The following is a 19,821-nucleotide window of genomic DNA, read 5'->3' on the forward strand; positions in this document are numbered from 1 at the left end:
CTAAGTGTTGCCAAGACATCTGTCGAGTAGACAGACTTTCCTATAAGGACTTTGGTTATACTTTTGTTAGCTACATTAGCTGCATAGCTACAGTGCATACAAACTTCAGACACCAATCATGATTGACTACATTTGGGGAAAGAGGAAAAATGTGCACATTTTTTGACAAACAATTCTCTATTGATGTATTTCATAATTCAGTAACGCTTTATTCGGATGGTCCACTGTAGATGCTCAGTTTATCTTTAAGTAACATTCAACTAAATATCTATTAAATGCAACTAAACCTGAAGTTGAGTGTGGAAGATTCTATTAAATCTAGCCCTGATCCTAGACCTAACACTAACCCTAACCCTAACCTGCACCTACTCCTAAACCTATAATGTTGTGGATAATCAACTGAGTGTTACTAGAAAGTTTGTTAATGATTTAAGTGTCTGTAGATCATCTATAGGGGACCATCCCAATAAAGTGTGAGCCATAATTCCAGTCTATAGTGTCAAATTATACTCCATTGTGTATACTGTGTATTTAATGTATTCCTTATTGTGTGTGGTTGAAGGTGGGTGAGATCACTAAGATCATGAAGGCTTATATCAACATGATCGTTAAGAAGCGCTGCAGCGTCATGTCCGTCACCAGCACCAGCAGTGATTGGATCAGGTGATCAACACTAGGGTAATCAAGGTGGTGCAATGACAAGAGAGAGGACGTCTCCCTGTTCGACCAAGAAATATAACCACACCTACCTGCTGAGTATGGATATGAGAGAAAAAGAGAGAGAGAGAATGGGATGCAAAATCACTTACACTTGGCTCCGCTTAAACCCTCTTATTTATTCTAAAAGCAACACTGTACTTGTGTCAATTTAGTATAATTTATTTGCCACTACCAGCCACACTTCTATAAAAGCACAACCAAACCTGCCAGTCCTGTCACTGTAAACCTTCCCTCACTGCCAGCACTAAGACTGAAGACCAAGCCTGTACATTCTCCTCTCTTTTCTCCCATCCTCCCAACATTAGCTCTCTCTCAGTGTCAGCTTGTGGTTGATATCATCTCCAGCCCAAAGGACCTGTGACTGAGCCATCCCTGAAAGGTGGGCTGAGTACAAGTTTGTTCTGTTCTCACTTTTCCCCATTTCCTGAAAAGTGAACTCTCCATTAAGAGTCACCGTCAGAGCCATTTTGTAATGCCAGGGCCACTGACGGCCTTTTTGTGATCTCCTCTATCAGCATTAGTGTAAGACAGCCAACGGAGAACTGTCCATCTTTCTACATGCGTGCCCTGGGACTGACCAGAGATCCGAAGTGTAAAGAAATCGTCTAAGAGAGCCACTGTAACTGCGACCATTCTAATGCCAGTGTGCGTTCAATGCTTTCCACACATCAACGTCAAAACTATATTTTATACTTCAGTGTAAATGTGAGTATACTTCATTTAACTGTCTTTGAGTCTAAGGGGGTTAAATTAAGGCATTTTGAGAAATTATGTGGAACCGATATTTAGTCTGCAAGTGAAACAAACAGGATTTAATTCTATTCTTTATATGCCGATGCACAATAGTATGACAGTGAGCGAGTGAACGAGTTTCAGTCACTCTGCAAGAAAACTGCACAGCAATTTTGAAAGCCTCTAGATACCTCCCTGTCCCCAGCACGGCAAGCCAATTTATTACTGAGTGGTGCCACTGGAAATACATCAGTATTATACCAAGCAAGGCTGAGCCTGAGCTGGGGATGACACTGCGACCAGCGTACCGATCTGCTCCATAAATTATGATGACTTTTAGTGTATCGTGAGACATTCTTTTTAAAGTAGTATGTTAAGAATGGAATTAAATAAAATTGAAGATACCATTGAACTAACAACAAGCCAGTGTTAATGCTTTCCATTCTACCATAAAACAGCAGGAAATCACTTCCAAGTTTTTATGTTTTGACTTTAGATGCTGTTCAGACCTGGATCAAATATAGTGAGAAGACTAGGTGTTGGGACAGTAATGTAAGATGGTTGCATATTCAAGTAATTTGTATTTCTGATCAAATGATCAGTATTAAGCTTAAGGACAGAATATTCAGCCTTTATCTTTGAAAGGTATTTTTCATATGTTGGTTCAAAGTTTTTTTTTCCGTTCAGTTCCCCACTGGAATATAAAAGAAACTTTACAAAGAAAAATTATAAACAACAGGAGAAAATGACCCCCAGTACTAGGCACAGGCTATGCTAAACAAATTGTTTTTTTTAATCTAGTTTTAAAAAGACCTGTCAAACTTGTATTCCTAATGTTCTCTGGAATGCTGTTCCAGAGCTAAAGAGCAAGATAATGGAAGATAATGATCTTCCATCAACTTAACTCTTGGTGATCCTAGACATTTGCAGTAAGTCTGCCTCAACTGAACGAAATAGTCTGGACAGGTTATTCAACAGATCAGCAAGACATGCCAGAACTGGGCCATTAAGAGCTTTAAATGTCACATCCAAGACCTTGTAGTCAATGCAAAACTTAGTAAGAAGCCAGCGAAACTAAGACCAGAAACAGACATAGGCTGCTGCATTCTGAACTAGCTGGAGCCTATTTAGAGGGAAAACAGGGCAACTAATCAGTAACTAGTAAAGTCTTACTTCTATTGGATTGAAATGATAAACTAACAAGCATCCAGGGTTACATTTTAGGTGATTCTGTACTGAAGCTTAATATCTGAAATACAAATTTTATGAATATTCCAACAGTATAACCAATTTACCAGTATTTTAAACCATGTGTATTTAGAGGGTTGTCAGCATATCTACTTAATTGACTATAAATATTGGGATTTTAAAGCACTTATTTTACCACAGTCTGGCTATGTGTAGTATCATCAGTATTTGCCTTGGTCCCTTTAAGCCACTAATGAAGTGGCCATAAGTGACTACTAGTCATTAATAACAACTTATATGAACTAATAAATCGCCTACATTAAAGTTGAACCGAGTTAGCATGAGTTCTAAAACAGAAAGTGACATAAACTGAATAACTTGTGTTTTGTTCTGGTTGTTTTCTATTGGAGGCTTCAAATAATTTTATCCTGCAACCAGTTTAAATCAGTACTTCACTCAAAACTGCTAACGTGGCTAACAATGACTGGAAGCTATTGGGGGCCCATTAGCATGTTCTCAAATGCTCTCAGATGCATAAAGTTAATCCATAACACGTTTCCTTTCCTGTTACTAAGGTTGGCCTTTTTGAGTGAAGTAATTTTGTAGCCCTGCACTGCAGCGGAGTCAGAGGCACTGCACAAGATGCGTATCAACATAACATAATTCATATCAACACTCCGAGTGAGTCCAAGTATGCCTGTATTGTCTTTTTTTTTGAAACATATGAATATAAAACTACTGTATCTCCCAACAGTACCTGTGTAATTTTGCTGTTTGATATGCAACTATATTTGTCAGTGTAATGCAAGCTCCTTTGTGTGTGTGTCTGAGAATTTTGAACTTAAAAATGGAACGAAACTAAGTGAGCAAAAAAGGTCCGTGGTTATGACGTCGTGGAGAAATAAGCATATGTGTAAGGGTATTTCTGTCATGGGTGGGTGTTGTGATTGTCCTATGAGGCTCAAAAAAGGCTTTGGGTGGGAGGGGTGGGTGGGTGAAGGGTAGGTGTATTTATTTTTATGATGTGAACGAAGTGAGAAAGGGAGTGGGAGGGACACTGGATTGGATTTAAAGCTGGTGGATGTTTTCTTTTTATGCTGACCTCGGGCGCGCTGCAAACCATAAAATATAGTAACGGAACAAGCCATGGCAATAACAACCTAACAACACCCCTTAACTATGGTAAAAACCCTGTTACATATGGCAGTGACTAGCGTATTGCTTTTAAAATGATGAGTAATTACAATATGATAGTATAAAATGCATTAAGGTTCAATAAATATTTTAAAATATTATTAATAAGCCTCAGATTCTCTGCCCAGAGAGGTACATTGTATACTTATACGGCCACAACCGTCAGGATTTTGTTCATCGTATTCTGATTGGCTGTCCACAATAAAAAGTTCTGTTCAATGTAAAACAGTTTTGCAAACAGTTGCCATAATTTTTGCGCTGTGAGTCTTTTGAAGCAAGATGTAGTCACTGGATTGAAAAACTTTCACTTTGTCACATCTTTAAAACATTCAGCTGCTTCCTTCAAAACATTTGAAGCTAGTAAGCGAGATATAGTACTATACTGTAGTGCTACTACTAGATATAGCATCATAGGAATGTCCATTTTGACTCATTTTGATATTTCAAGTAGCCGTGAGAGTTAATGAATGGATAATTGGTTAACTGCAAGAAGGAAAAGACAAAGCAAAAAAAGCGAAAAGAAAAAGGAAACGCATGTTGTACTACATTTGAAAACATATTTGATTATTCATAAATAGCTGAGAGAAATCTGTAGGTTTGGATGAGTTGTATGAGTTGGATGTTGGATCAGTGGCCTATGCTGGCTCTTCAGAAAAGCTAGCTAATGAGTACAGCGTTTGATGCCAATGGAGACTCATTGTCTTCTTGGCCTTTTCGCTTGAGTAGTTGATGTTTGTCAGATAAATATATCTGTGTCTGGACCAGCTAATATCTGCTAGAGTAGCCTAGTTTGCTAAAAGGTTGCACCAGAGCTGACTGTGCTCTCTTTGACTTCTCAGTCATGTCTTTAATGGGTCCTTGGCAACATGCTCATGTTAAGGCACTTGTTTTAGCACAGTGTGATAGAATGTTCTTACTTATAAAAACAAGCAAAACTGTCACATTTTACAATCCATTTAACGATTGCTGTTTCACTGAATTATTGTATATTTTCTACGTCTCCTCTTGATTAAATGTAATAATTAGCTGAATAGTGATTTCAGTATTTGAATAATGACACCTCGAACGGTAACCGAGTACTTGAGTACCCGCAAACACCCTTAGTTTATACCACTTTTTGCATTCGCCCCGCATTGAAAATTGCCTGCTCCTTAAAAAGATCGCACAGGAAAAGTCTGTGGTTGGTGTTTTGCATGCAAGTAGACAGTTCTTTGCCACATATTAAGTGACAAAACGTACCAGACTCTCTGTCTATAGGCAGAGCTTGTGAGACTAGAATACTTAGCAGTGGGCTATGGTTTATTAATATATGTTTATAAATAAGCGTAAGCACATTAATACAAAATCCAGTTGATGTGTAGCTTTGAATGTAACTCAACCAATCAAATTTAATTATTGGCCTCTTAATCTTAATCAGTTATTAATTAGTTATTAGCTTTTCATCAAGTATGAATTATTTAGTAATTTCTGTGAAACAAATGTATGTTATCAGAGTGAGAAATTGAGCTGTGAGCCCACATACAGACCCAATTAAATGCTAAACAATGAAGGCAGCCGGTCCAAGGTCAGTAGAAAAGGGCTATTTTCACCAGCTCTGGAACACGGTGTGGACACTGTGGTCGTGTGATGAGTGTTAGAGATCTGTATGCACAGGAATGTCGTGTAATGAAGGAGTGTGTGTGTGTGTGGGTGTGTGAGGGTGTGATGGTGTGTTAAATACTATCACACTATTGTTTCATGTTGAAGAGTCACATTATTGGGTTGCTTACATTCAGTGTTGTTCATTAATGGACTGAGCAGCCAGGATGTTCTCGTTATCACCTAACACACAAACACACACGCATACAGTAAACACACACATGCATGCAAACACATCGAGAGCCACACACACACACACACACACACACACACACAGTTGGTTCTGTCTCTCTCACTCTTTACACTGGGGTCCTTGCTCAGCTGCAGGCAGCAAATAAAGGGCCTGAATGTAATTCTTCCTCATTGTCGTTCTTATATGAGTATATATAATATTTAAAAATAATAACAATAACTGTGCTTGTTTAAAAGAGAGGAAAATGTTTTGTTCTTTTTGTTTTCTTTTTTTGTAACTGGCTTTACAAAATGCTTTAATAAATTATTGGAATTTATCACCATAGTAATTTGTGTAATTCATTTCCTTGTAATTATGTGTGTGTGTGTTATTGTGGTGTTTTAGTGTTACTGTACACTCATCAAAAAAGGTGAGGACACATTCTTTAAAACTGGTTAATAATTAAGGAGGAACAATTCAGTGAAGAAAAGCAGTCATAGCCAATTCCACCCACTATTTCAGCCTCCCCATCACACAATGCCACTAGGCTGGAGGGTGAAGGCATCACTGGACAGCTCAACACACTTGGAGGAGAACACTATAATAATAAATGCTTCAGGGGTTGTACCACTTGGGAGCTCCTAAAATAGTAACTGTTTCACAACACAATGGATTTGATTAGCAAATTTCAGAAGGAAATGACCTGAGATGTCTTCTGAAGTATGGGTTGATTTGAATTGACTCTTTTGTCCAGGTTGTTCCATTCAAGTTCTACTAAATATAGGTGTGGACAAAGGGTGGAGCAAGTCATTAGGGCGTGTTTCAGGTTGCTATCTTGTTAAGGAATGACGGACAGCTGGAATATCTCATGTAATCCTGAAGGAATGTCCTGTCTTTGAAGCAAGCATTAGTCATACACTTGATAAAAATGACTAAGTCACTAGTGAAGCAATGCCAGACCATGACGTTGCTCCCTCTATACTTGACAGTAGGAACCATACGTCACAGTCATTTCAAGTATTTGTCTAGTTGGACCATAAATATTTCCATTTTTGACCCATCTGTTCGTAAAATGACAAGCATCCCTTTTGCTCAAGGTTCTATGAGAACTATGTCTTAATCTACACTATTAACAAAGCTATGCACAGATTTTTATGTCTAGGCCTCTTCTAGTTGTAGTATTGAATTGTTCTCATATTTCCTCACTAGTTCTGCAGTCTTGAAAGAACTTGATCTGAGATTCTGAGGATGGTTCAATCCTGTTCAGTCCTCTTGAGCTTTTGTTTTTTCAGTGTCTTGAACAGAGGCATTACAGACTGCTTACCTGCAAATATAATGCCCTTTTTGGTGTTACATTTAAAATACATCCTGACAAAATATTAAATAAAAAGATAAACCAATTGTTACATGTCTCAGACTTTTAAAATAAATCTCTTCACCTTGCTGGTTCATATAATCACATCATTTAAGAGAGAAATATTCTTCTTTTCTCGTAATCTTTAATCAAAATGCAGTGACTTTCACCCAACTTTAAAACGTGCTGATTTTTGGTGATGTCACTGTACCAGCAGGTGTGGAAAATTATATATGTGTATTATAATAATTATTACATATCATAATAATAAAAAGTAACATCATGTTTCACTTCCTCCTACTACCACCCAAACCTATTATCGAGAGAAAACAGTCAGTTAGCTCAGAGATCCTGTCTTGGGCTGAAAGTCTCCTTGCTTTGGGTGACTTTTGTTGAATGTCCATTTTTATGTAAAAATGACAATTCTGAAAAGAATTCACTTATGATTAGCAGCTTAATGATACACATAATACACTAAATAAAAAATTTGCAGAACTATAAAGAAGTAGCCATTTAACATGTAGATAATGAATATAAACCTCTAGTCTCATATGGAAATCTGATGCATGACCATATATGAACATGTATCATAAAGTGACAGACATATATTGTTAAATATATGTACATAAATGTAAGTGTCAAATATTGGGTATATATGCACAATATGAACCATACATTATTTAAGCATGTCAGGAAACAATATGTTCATTTATTATTTAATGTTTTAGTGATTTTTGCATGCATGGCTTACAACATGCATGTTTTTAGAATTTAGTTATGTAGCTATTATAATCATTTTTCATCATTGGGAAGTATGTGGAAGAAAGAAAGATGTATACAAACCTCATATAACACAAAGCTGGCATATATGAGTAATATATACAATTCATATATAAATGTTTTCTGTCATATATGTGTATATATTGAACATTATACATTTGTATATGTTGATGGTAAAACTTTTGGAGTGGTTGAGTGTTTGTTTCATCTAAACAGGACCATTCACAATAAGAGCAGTCTGAGTGGATCAGACACAGCAGTGCTGCTGGAGTTTTTAAACACCTCAGTGTCACTGCTGGACTGAGAATAGACCACCAAGCAAAAATATCCGGCCAACAGCATCCTGTGGTCAGCTTCCTGTGACCACTGATGAAGGACTAGAGGATGATTAACACAGACTGTGCAGCAGCAGATGAGCTATCGTCTCTGACTTTACATCTACAAGGTGGACTGACAAGGAAGGAGTGTCTAATAGAGTGGACAGTGAATCTCTTCATCCCTGTGTTCCACTCAGTGATCTCGGCCTGTTCTCAGAAACACAAAAGAACCTCAGAGAACAACCTGAATCAGAGTGAGATCATGTGACAGCTCACCCAGCTCCTCCTCCAGCACCAGCCAAAACAAGTCTGACTGCGAGGAGAAGGTGTTAGCAGACATGGACTTTTAACAAAGACATCATACTAAGTACTTGGAACTTCTGCCTTTGTAATTTTTCGTAAAGGATACAACACTCAGAGACCGAATACCGTGTGTGGAATTAGTATTTTGAAGAAGAAAACATGATGTGGAGGAACTACGTTTCTCTGCTTCTCCTCCTCTTTGGGTTGAGCACCGTCTGGGCGCAGACCGCCTCACCTGAAAAATGTAAGACGCTCTTAAATCTTTTTTCCCATTCGTAAAGATAAAAATTAATATTGTTTTTTGGACCTACATGTACATTCACTGTCATTTTACAGAGAATATCGAGCCTGAGTAATGAAGCACGTTGACTGTTGAATTATTCACTGTCAGGATTAGCATGTTTGCTCCTTCCTTCAGCTGAGGTGTGGAGAGTTGCCTGAAGCCAAAGTCAAAGAAAAGTGTTGCTTCCTGAGAGAAATAGTGACTCAAGTAAAGATAATTTTACCTAGTTAGGTAAAAAAATTAGTCAAGTGAAATTATTGTTACTTCAGTGAAAAGTAACAGTAAAAGTAGCTTTGAAAAGGGATGAAATAAAACTTCAGTCAGTGTAATAAAGTACACTTGGTCAAAAAACTCCTCAAGCACAGATTTCCCCAAAGAACTGCAATTAAACTTCTTAATACATCCGTCATCTATCCACATAGAAACTTTTGTCAGTTGCTTTTCTTCTTTCGAGATCTTTTGTGGTCTGAAATAAAGTGCTGAAGCTCAGAAGTGAGAGGTGAGTAACAGCAGAGGAGTCCAGAGGCTGAACCAACAGAACAGAATGAAATAAAACCCCAAACAAGAAATTTGACCTGAGGAAAATGTATATTATTTCCTTACAGATATAATGTGATTTAAGAAAAAGTGTGTTTGAAAAGACTCAGAAAATCATAAATCCATCAGATGATAGGTTTTGTTTGTATTACATTCTCCTGCAGTCTAAAGCCTTAAGGTTTTTGTCTATTGAGGTACATGAAGCAATTAGGAACAGTTTTATCACAGTCCAGTCTTATTTTTTTCTAATGCCTGTGTTGTCGAACAGACCTAAGACATTGTAAAATGTCTTCCTTGCTTGCTGTTATTCCTGTGGGCTTTATGTCGCATACCTCTTAAATGTGACTATGACAACCTCAGGGTGCACAGAGGTGTTATTTGCTGAACAGACGCACAGGCTGTGTCCGAAAGCCTCGTCCATGCTTATACTGGTTAAACCAACCGTTTGCTTTTCTCTCTTCCTCTTTCTCCAGATTGTGAGAACAGCACAACCTGTAACGACTGCTTGAACAACGCTTCAGTAAGTGGCCTGGTTTTGCTTATAGGACCCATTATTGTAACTTCTGTTTTAGCTTCAATGAAGTCAGTGTTGAGTGGTTCAGTTTATGTACTCGATCTTATGTAGTCTATTATTTCGGGGACAGTTCAGCCCTTTTCTGTGATTTTCCTGCGAGGACAGTTATAGGTAAAAGAGAAGTGACAATAAAGGCATGTTTGAAGTTTAGAGAAAGGAGAGAACAGGTCAGCGTGTGACATTTAGGGAAATGAAATGAGAAAAATGGAGGCTTAGGAATGTGGTGGAGGTGCTTTGGATATGCTGTGTGTATCAGTTGATCACATTGCCACCAGCCTCACCTGTGGAACAGGTTTGGTTGTGTGTGTGTGTGTGTGTGTGTGTGTTTCTTTTCTGGTGTTCAAGTTATAATGTGTGCCCTACATTTCACCCTTTCACTGCCCTTGGATTTCACAGGCTTTTAAAACTAAGGTCCAGATTTATCCTTAAAGTCAACCTGAAAAAAGAATGGCCCTTTTCGGACCTTTTTGGATGCTTCCGTTTGTTCATGTTCCTGGTCATATTAAGTGTGATTCATCGTATAGTATCATTTAAAAGACAAAATCCTTCCATCAAAATGTAATGCGGCCTCTTAAGCATCTTTAATCTCACGGAGCCAGACGTGATATTATATCAAGAACGTGTGGGGACAATCGTGAGAAACGTTTGGGCTTCGTAAAGGTGTAGCTGAAAGTAGGGGGCGGTAGGGGGCGATGGCGTGCTCAACACATTGTCCAACAGACAATAAGCCTGTTGTTTAACCATGGAGGTAATGTAAGTTAGCATGGCTGAAAAGTACCCCAAAAACTCCACTTTAGCAAATGGATGTGTGTTGCGGTGGGCAGAGATCACATTACATGAAGTAAAATAGTACACAGGGACAAGCAGTCCTATTGAACCAGAAGATACTTTAGCTTTAGGCGCCGTCACTGGTCTGATGATGAAATTTGTGGGTTACCAGTGGCTGTATGTGGCCTCTGGTGCTGACAGAGTACATGTGCTGTGGGAAGAACTGCCAAATGTTCAGGAAAAGACAAGCCATCAGAATTGCATTCAAGCTACATGGACTAGAGGAATTGGGGGGCTGTTTTAGAGGGGGCATATTCTTGTTGATGGTGGATTTCGCTGTAATCCATATCCAAATGTTATGTATTCTTGTTAGGAGGTCACGTCTGGGCCCGTGAGACTAAAGCTTCTTCTAATTTTTAGTTACGTCACCATGCATCGGTGGGTGAGGAAAACATTATACGCCACCTATCAGCTAGAAAAATGGCTTAGCTAAAAGACCCTCATTGATACGGTGTTTCACTTGAAAATGTGTTACGGTACAGGAGGAAAGTGCATTATGATAGCAGATTCACATTAAGAACACAAAAGTGTAAAATACTATGGACATACAGAGTGTATTTGCTTAGAATGCCTAAATGACTGTTGTGGTTGAAAGGTGTGACGAGACATAAATACAGGTTTCGTGTTATTGAAACAGTTCCCCAAAATCATTCAGAACCTTTCAGCATTTAGCCCTTGTGCTCTATCATAGTTGTGCAAACATTAATTAGTTGGTATAATCACTGTTTAAGAAGCTCCACTCCATAATTAGAGAAAAGCAAACTGCTTTTCTGCTACTCACTTGTCTGTGGGACAGATGCAGAGTGGATACATAAATATTCATTTTTTTGCATTTATTTTTGTCGGTATATAAGAGTCCAGCACATTAATTAACCCAAACATAAATCTCCTGGCCAGCTGGCTAATTCAGCTGTAGTTCCTGAGGCCTGATGTTATTAGCCCTAATTTAAATAAACAAAATAGCAGTTTATATACGGCCAAACTACCATAACAAACTCAAACCATACCACAGGCAAAACTATGAAAGGTTGTCTTGAAGAATCAGCTGACAGAAAGTTAACCATCCATATTTAAAGCTCTAGTGGTCAGTCAGAAGTGGCTCCTGATGTAGTAGAACTGTTGCATTGTGTACAGGATGCCACATTCATATATAGAGGAAAAAAACTACAAACCAGAAGTGTGGTTTTAATATTATTTCACTGTTTATGCACTTGATCACTTTATTATCAAAATGTAGGACGTGTTAGATTATTTTTTTTTACTTCAAAAAACAATATTAGGGCTCAAAACTAGCCTACAACTTTACATTCACTTTTACTCTGAACACCTAAATTTGCTTGTGTTTTTAGCAGCCAACAGTAGCTACGTTTCCATCCAAATGATTTTTTGCAGAAAAACTTTGTAGCATTTAAAAAAAAATTGCTGATGTTGGCTATGAAAGTGAAAATTGTCAGTAATAATTGTATTTATGTCAACGAAACATTTTTCCGTTCAACCGTTTTTTTATAATGAAATACGTGAAATGTTGCAAAAACGTTTTAAATGGAAGTGCTCAAACAGCTCTACTGGGCAGAGAAACATGATCTCTCATGTAATGGTTCCGAATAACTTTCCTTATTAGTAGGTTATGGGGAAGTCTGGGAGGCCGAAGGTACACAAGTTTCGACATGTATGAAATTGAATCAGGAAACAAATGAAAAACCACTTTTCTGTCAGTAAACTAAAGCTTAAGCAACAATAGTTTTGTGCAGGAAATGATGTCATTATGTAAAGCATATACTTATTGGTAGCTTGTGCAGGAAGTTGGAACCATGGCTAGAGAGGAAAGCAAATGAGCTCGCTGAAATGACAAAGCAGAATGACCTTAAACAGTGAGTTATCACTGCAGGCTTTAAAAATATATAAATAACTAAAAAAAAAAACTAAAAATACTCCTAAAATAAGCTCACATAGGTCTCTACTAGGCTTTTTATTTTTTAACTGGTCTGGAATAAAACAGAGACCAGTCTGTGTGTTGTGTTATTTCAGCTCTACCTTATCAGTATCGCTATATTTATACCTCATATCACAAAGGGGAGTTGACACAGAATTCAAGTGAATAAAATGCAAATGTAGCTGAATTTAAGATCATGTGTTCTTTTTCTTCCGCAGTGTTTGTGGTGTATAAAGACCTCATCATGTTTGACGTATCCTGTCAAAACCATCCTGCCTCCCTACTCTCTCTGCCCGCTCAACGATGCTCGCTGGGGGGCGTGCTCCAGTAAGACTACAGCAGTGCTTCTCTCAGTGCTTTTGTATTGTTGCTGTTTCTTTTTCTCCCTTTTTCCCTGTGCTCTTCATGATCCCCATTAAGAAAAGAAATCACACATGAAAATACTGATAAAACACTGCTGATAACAGTGTTTTTTCCAGTGTGAACCACATAAAACCTCAGAGTTGATTCCGTATTGTAACCCATTTCTGCTCTAGCTTGCTGGTATTTTGCCACTGCCATATCAAAACCTCACAGTTCCATTCTTTCGATGCCATTTGATGAAGCTGCCCTTTATATCATGTAAACATTTCACTACAAATGGATCAATAGAGTCAAATGAAAAAGGTTTGTGCCCCCCAGGTCAAATTACATGTTTTGATGAAAATAACTTCTATGCCCTCTACAGAGAACACACTACACATTTTAGTTCACAAATACTGTTTATTAGCTGAATTTAACAAATTGGGGAAAAATAAAACAGAAAATGTGGAAAATTGCAAAAGTTATGGCACGTTTCAGGTTTTTATCATTATGTTAAACTCATCAAATATATAGGAATTGTGCACTAAAATTTGCAGGAAAATGCCAATTTTTTTTGTTCCCTGTAGAGAATGTGTGAACTTATTTTCACTTAGAAAGTCAACAAAACATGTAATTTGACCCAGTGTGTTCAAACCTTTGCATACGGCTGTAGAAATGGTCCAAAATGCCTGGGGATTGATTACAACATTAATGATTTATTTGTCTGAAAGGTACATATCTTGGAAACTTGGGCTGAAATGCTCAGTACATATTTGCACCAATTCATATCATAGCATTATCTTGCTAACAGATACTAAAAGGTGAGGTTAAGAGTGTTCCGCCATCAGTAATCTGTCTCTTACTTCACTTTCTTTTTCTTAATTTCTCAGTAAACTTCCAGGTCCTGATCATTACGATCTCGGTGGTGGCGGGGGTCCTCATCATCTCCTTCTTCTTCTGCCTCTTCTGCTGCTGCAAGTGTGAAAACTGCGGGTGAGTGCAGCCTTAGCTAGCAAACAACTACACAAACACCAAACACAAGTCATTCAGAGTGGTTTGATGTGGAATTGTTCATTGTAGAAAAACTTACAGACACAAATTTCAGTGGTGGTGATAAGAACCAGGGGTCAGAATGTCTACAACACAAATATATTACCCAATTTACTATCCAAAACTATCAGTAAACCCACACGTGTCTTCTGAGTTTTTATATGTAATGTTTACAGTAAAATAATGGTAAATCTGAAAGAATGTGTTTTACTTGGGGAGTATTTTGCTGTACAACACCCTGCATGTATCTCTCTGCCAGGGGTGCATTAAAAAAAATGTACATTTTAGGCCAAAACCTTCTCAAAACTAAAGTAAAACAATGTCTCAGACGTCAGGCAGAGTATTCATAAGCACTTCATGTAATAGCTTTCTGTGGCAGAGTTTTTAGAGGCATTAAACTCTTGAGACGTCTGATTCCTATCAGCAACACCTCGACAAGTTTCTCTAGAATAGAGCATTTTAAATCAGACCTCTCTGAAAGACTTTAACCTCTATTAATGCAGACATTTTGAAAACAAAAATGTGGCATCTCAAGGTTTGACTGTTCGAACAAGTTAAATTTTCATTGTTTCACATTCCACAATCTGTCCTAAACCCTCCAGATCCTCAAACTTTGAGCACAAGATGCAGCGGCAGGCGGAGAAAAGGAAAACCAAACAGGAACAGCGGTAATTTTTTAATTCCAACTGGATGAATCTCAGTTGTCTACATACTTAATATGCTAAGAACTTTCCCATCTACATACAGTGTCTTATCTGGCCATGTGTTTGTGCACTGTGACTCATTTAAAGCACAATGGAAACAACTGACTATCCACAAATGTTCTGGCTTCATTTACATTATAATACACAGCATTTTACACCTAAATGTTTATTCACAGGTATTGGTTTAGTTGTTACATCATTTTTTATTCTTCACAGCTCTGTTTCTTTTGCATGCCAGAGAAAAGCAAGTCCCAAGTCATTCTCTTACGCATAATGGCCACATTACGCACACGCACACACACACACGCTGGCTCTCTGTATTAGCCTCTGCATATCTTGGGGACAAAAGGCTGAGTGCCACTGTGAAGTTGGACGTCACTAAAAATTTTCCAGCACAGACCGGTTTGGCAGCCATGCTGGACCGAGATAATCAACATTTCTGGAGTCACGTGTGTGTGTGTGTGTGTGTGTGTGTGTGTGTGTGTGTGTGTGTGTGTGTGTGTGTGTGTGTGTGTTTTTACAATAAGAATACATTTGCTTCTTTTTGCAGGAAAGCCGAGATGAAAATCAGACATGACGAAATCCGGCAGAAATATGGTAAGCAGAGTCAAAAGTATGGAAGCCCATTCCCACCAGGTGGAGAAATAATCGGCTATGATTTTGTGCAGCAGCATGTCAAATGTTTGACTTAGTATTTTGAAATAATGCCACATTGACTAATTATGTCAAAAAAAATGACTTAGTATCTCAAAAAATTATTTTCTCAAAATGTTGACTTACTATGTGGTCAAGTCAAATGTCTAAAAAATTATTATTTCAAGATAAAAAGTCAATATTTTGAGAAAAGTCAGTATTAAAAGATACGACCAAAAGCAGAAAATTTAAAAATTTAAACATGCGATTTTTTTTTGTCTGGGCTTCCGTACGTAAGCAAAGCCTTCTCACACAGGTATACCTCACTGCACAGACATTCACAGATGATGATGAAAAGACTCTCCTCCATCCTCTGAAACTTTTTAGTTCAAGGCCAAAACCTTTTAGCCTTTAATCCAACAGAAAATAGGAAAATTGCTGTAAAATAGTTTTAAAATGACTGTTCATTAAGAGTTAATTCAGTCTTGCTCCCCCTAGTGGTGACAGTATGTTTTTCACTCTTCTCATTGAAGCTGCTCTTCTAAGGAGCACTTAAACAGTGAAGTACATGTTTGTAATTTCATTATTTTACATTGGAAGCACATATAATTCCCCTGCCTTAAAATCCATTCACATCCATTATGTTCCTTCTTTCCAGTGCAGTGCTAAAGTAAACAGGAAGTCATAATGTGACAAGGCAACAATGAAGTCTCTGCTAACCTCTCGAACATGTGGTTACAAAAGTGTATTTACAGCACTGTGAAAAAGGCTGATGGAAATTTCCATGAAGTGGTCTTATTCAGTAAGACACACAAACACTCCTGAGCTGTGTAAATGTATCTCTCTCTCTCTTTCTCTCTCTCTCTCTCTCTCTCTCAGGTCTCAGCAAGGCCAGTCCTTATGCTAGGTTTGAGAATCCTGCCTGAAGAGAAGGATCATTACATGTCTTGCCATCAAACCTTCAAATTACACAGTGAACTGCCTTTTATAAAATTTTCAATTATTATGACTTTTTTTAACCTGATCGTGTCTGATTTCAGTAGCTGTATTGAACTGTAAGCCCACCTTTAAAGATATCAGAGTTTTCTTGCAGACTGACTTTTATATGCTCAGCATTTTGAACGTGTTTCATGGGGCTGCTTACCTGGGATTTTTCTTCTACATGTTTTTTTTTTTGAAGACTGCTGTAAGATTTAATGCTATTTATAGTAATCACAGAATGCTCTGTGCTCTTACGTGTGCGAGGTTTGACTGTTAGAATACAATAAATGCAAAACAGTTCAATAAAAGTGAAATGTGTTAATACACATAACTGAATGTGGTTTTTGTTCTGGTGCAGTTTTTTCACACAGCTGTTTTGAAGGGCCAATATCGTACTTTTTTCTTGTATTTCTTTACTTGATGCCAATTTATAACATTAGTTTTATGTACCAGTGAACAATTCATTTTTACATGTTTTAAACAGGCTTTATATTTTACTGCATTTTTAAAACTAATATATAGTAAGTAAATAAATAAACTTTATTTGTAATTAACTTTTCTGTGGCAAAGTGCTTCACAATATGAAATTAAAACAAAATATTAAGACAAAAAACAATAAAATATAATAAGATTATTTGTAAAACCTTTAACAATATAAAACATAAAATAATAAATGCAACAAAATAGCAAAATTAACTTTTCTGAGGCAAAGTGCTTCGCAATATGAAATTAAAACAAAATTTTAAGACAAAAAACAATAAAATGACTATAATAAGATTATTTAAAACTTAACAATATAAAACATAAAATAATAAATGCAACAAAATAGCACAGATACCTGTGATCACAACTCATGAAAATGAATGAATAAAAATGGGTTTTATGCCGTCTCTTAAAAGTGAACATGGAATCAGAAAGTCTAACATTTAGGGAAAGACTGTTCCAAAGTTTAGGGGCACAAGCGGCAAATGCACAGCTCCCCCTTCTGCACTTCAGTTTTGTTCTTGGAACAGCTAAAAGCCCCTGATTAGAGGACCTCAGAGACCTGACACTTGCACAGAGGGCCAACATTTCACAAATATACTCAGAAGCTTCACCATTCAATGCCAAGTAAGCAAGCACCAGTAATTTAAAATTAATTTTAGCAAGCAAAAACTGGCATATGTGTAGTAAATTTATGTCAGAATGAGAGGAAATAAGTAGTCATTTGTATTTGCAACACATTTTGGACATTCTGATACTCAGTATTTGGATTGTGGATTTTAGCATATTACTTGAAATTTTTGGCAGAAAATTAACTTTTCTGGAGGCCAAACACTGGACTACTGTGATCCTTACGTCTAGTCTTTGTAAGAAGACCAGCAGCTGCATTTTGGGCTAATTTAAGCAGAGCTAGAGCTCCTTGATTAAGGCAAGTAAATAAGGCAAAAAATAGGGCCAAAAAATAGGGCAGGATAGGATCTTATTTCCAATAGACACTGAAAATTTCTGCTTGATAGATAAGATAGATAACCAAGAAGGACACTCCCTGATATGCCACCCCAATGACTACTTCACCAAGAAACTATAATCAAAAGTATCAAAGGTCAGGCAGTACTAAAACATGGACCTCCTCTCAGTCAGCATGCATTAGAAAGCCATTTAAAATTCTCAAAATAGCTGTCTATGTTTCCGTCGAAATCCAGATAGAAACTTTCCAAAACGTTTGAAATAAAAGGCAATTCTGAGGTTTAAAATTACTGCGATCAAGTAGTCAAGGCCAGGTTTATTAAGAAGAGGCTAAGCAGTAGCCACTCTATAGTAAGGGATACATTCACAATTTCTTGTAAATAGGCAGTAACAGAATCCAAAACAAATTGGATCGCAGGGGCAAGATGAAGGTTGCAAGGTCCACACAGTCCCTATATGTAGATGAGCCCTGTTTATTGAGTATTATGCCTCATTCAAAAATTAGTCTGAGCTGAAACGCTCTTTACAGCTTCAGGATGGGTGGAGCTAAACTGCTGTAGGCCGAATAGACAGATATATGTAAATGTGTTGGGTTTTTTGTAGCTAAAGAGTAAACAGCTAATGTCAATGCTAATGTAAAAATGTTTACATTCCACATCAAACCCTTTTATTTAAAAAAAAAGCTAGGATAATTCCGCTTCTCATGATATGCTCTCTTCAAGGCTCTTTTTAGTCCTGTTTGATTGGATTTAGTGCAGCACAGTGTGTGAAATTATGAATGCAAGTAATTGGATTCATTGTTTTGAGAGTATTTTTAAAATGTGGGCCCACTTTGTCTGTTCTAATTAATCAGGTGTCAGAAAAAATTAATATTGTGACACATTGTGTATTGTAAAAAACATCCTCAAGTATTATGATACTACATTTTGCCATATTGCCCACCTCTTTTTGCATCAATCACTATGCGTCCTTGTTTATTCAAAACAATACATTATCTTTGGATTTTGTTCAAATGGGACAAAATATACTTGGATGGCCATCAATATACTGGGAGGGGTGCTCAGATAATGTGTGGGAAATACTGAAAAGAACATGAGGGTCCATATTCATAAAGCTTCTCAGAGCAGGAGTGCTGATCCACATGTTTCAATCAGTGAGGTCATCAGAAAGAACACAGGAATCTGATCTAGATCAGCGCCCCTCCTGAACACGGAGGAAAAACAGAATCAAACCTATATTTGCTTTTCCAGAGAAGAAGAAATATTCTAAATGACATCTTGTCTTAATCTCAGGTGTTTCTCCAAGACATGGTCCTGTTCAGTCAGATTTTGAGCCATTTCTCCTGTTTCTGAAATTCAGCTCCTGAGAAATAACCTCCAGATTTTCTCACTTTGACCAAAATATTGTCACACATATGGACTAACTCTATACTGTCTGACTCATCTCTCCTTAGTCAATATTTCCATTAGGAAAGTGTAAGATCTCATCATTTTCTCATATAGCTCCATTCTTTCAGCAGTCAGCGTAGAAGGAGCTTTTCTCATTCATCACCATAACTTCTTACACTGAAATGCTGATGTTAATCTCTCGTTTTCTCCTAAGAGGGGTTTAAGAGAAATTATTCAGAAATCAGAGATCCTTTATTAATTTATTTCTTTGAGACAATCTTAAGAAAAAGATTTTGTTTCCTCTGGGTTGGCGCCCAAATAGTTTTGGTAGTTTCGGACTGTCTAAAAGTAGGAATATTTGAGAATATATATTGAGAAGAATAATTCAGTGCGTGTAAGTGATGAGACTTTAAAAATGGGGGATTTATCAAGATCATGACCATAAAAATCTATGGCAGTAAATATCTGTTGAGGCCTACAATGTGTGGCCGATCCCTCGCCCCCTAGTGGTCAAGAAAATAACCGCTCGGCTCATTAGAAACATAATTGTCTTATGTCACTACCTTTATGTGTAAATGGTCGACTGTGCTGACACCACTTAAGAGTCCATCGGTTATGTTCGTTATAACCGCTTAGCTCACCCGAAATAATAATAATCCGAATTAGTATCTCTGTGCTTAAACTGGGCGCGCCTTTTTCTCTCTGCGCGCGACCCAGCTCT

General features: G+C 37.4%; 2 protein-coding genes across 2 annotated transcripts in view; both read left to right on the forward strand.

Annotated features, from left to right (window-relative positions):
- Nucleotides 1-5,989, forward strand: part of myo10l1 (myosin X, like 1) — a 109,829-nt gene extending 103,840 nt beyond the window's left edge. Inside the window, exon 40 of the mRNA XM_036569921.1 lies at nucleotides 563-5,989. Coding sequence (XP_036425814.1) covers nucleotides 563-667 — 105 coding nt within the window. The 3' untranslated portion in view covers nucleotides 668-5,989. The remainder of the gene's footprint in view (nucleotides 1-562) is intronic.
- A 2,194-nt stretch (nucleotides 5,990-8,183) lies between these two features.
- Nucleotides 8,184-16,571, forward strand: pttg1ipa (PTTG1 interacting protein a). The gene is made up of 7 exons (XM_036569922.1): nucleotides 8,184-8,642; nucleotides 9,692-9,738; nucleotides 12,772-12,880; nucleotides 13,786-13,888; nucleotides 14,548-14,613; nucleotides 15,200-15,246; nucleotides 16,162-16,571. Exons 1-7 carry the CDS (start codon nucleotides 8,558-8,560, stop codon nucleotides 16,206-16,208), a joined length of 504 nt encoding a protein of 167 aa, XP_036425815.1. The 5' UTR covers nucleotides 8,184-8,557; the 3' UTR covers nucleotides 16,209-16,571.
- Nucleotides 16,572-19,821: the final 3,250 nt, after the last annotated feature.

This window comes from Colossoma macropomum, unplaced genomic scaffold (genome assembly GCF_904425465.1).
Source record: "Colossoma macropomum unplaced genomic scaffold, Colossoma_macropomum, whole genome shotgun sequence".
Taxonomy (NCBI): Eukaryota; Metazoa; Chordata; class Actinopteri; order Characiformes; family Serrasalmidae; genus Colossoma; species Colossoma macropomum.

Excerpts from the sequence above, each read along its gene's own strand:
- pttg1ipa (XM_036569922.1), top strand. The coding sequence starts at position 8,558 with ATGATGTGGAGGAACTACGTTTCTCTGCTTCTCCTCCTCTTTGGGTTG. Across the intron at positions 8,643-9,691 it reads GACCGCCTCACCTGAAAAAT|ATTGTGAGAACAGCACAACC; the intron begins GTAAGACGCTCT and ends CTCTTTCTCCAG. Across the intron at positions 13,889-14,547 it reads TGCAAGTGTGAAAACTGCGG|ATCCTCAAACTTTGAGCACA; the intron begins GTGAGTGCAGCC and ends TAAACCCTCCAG.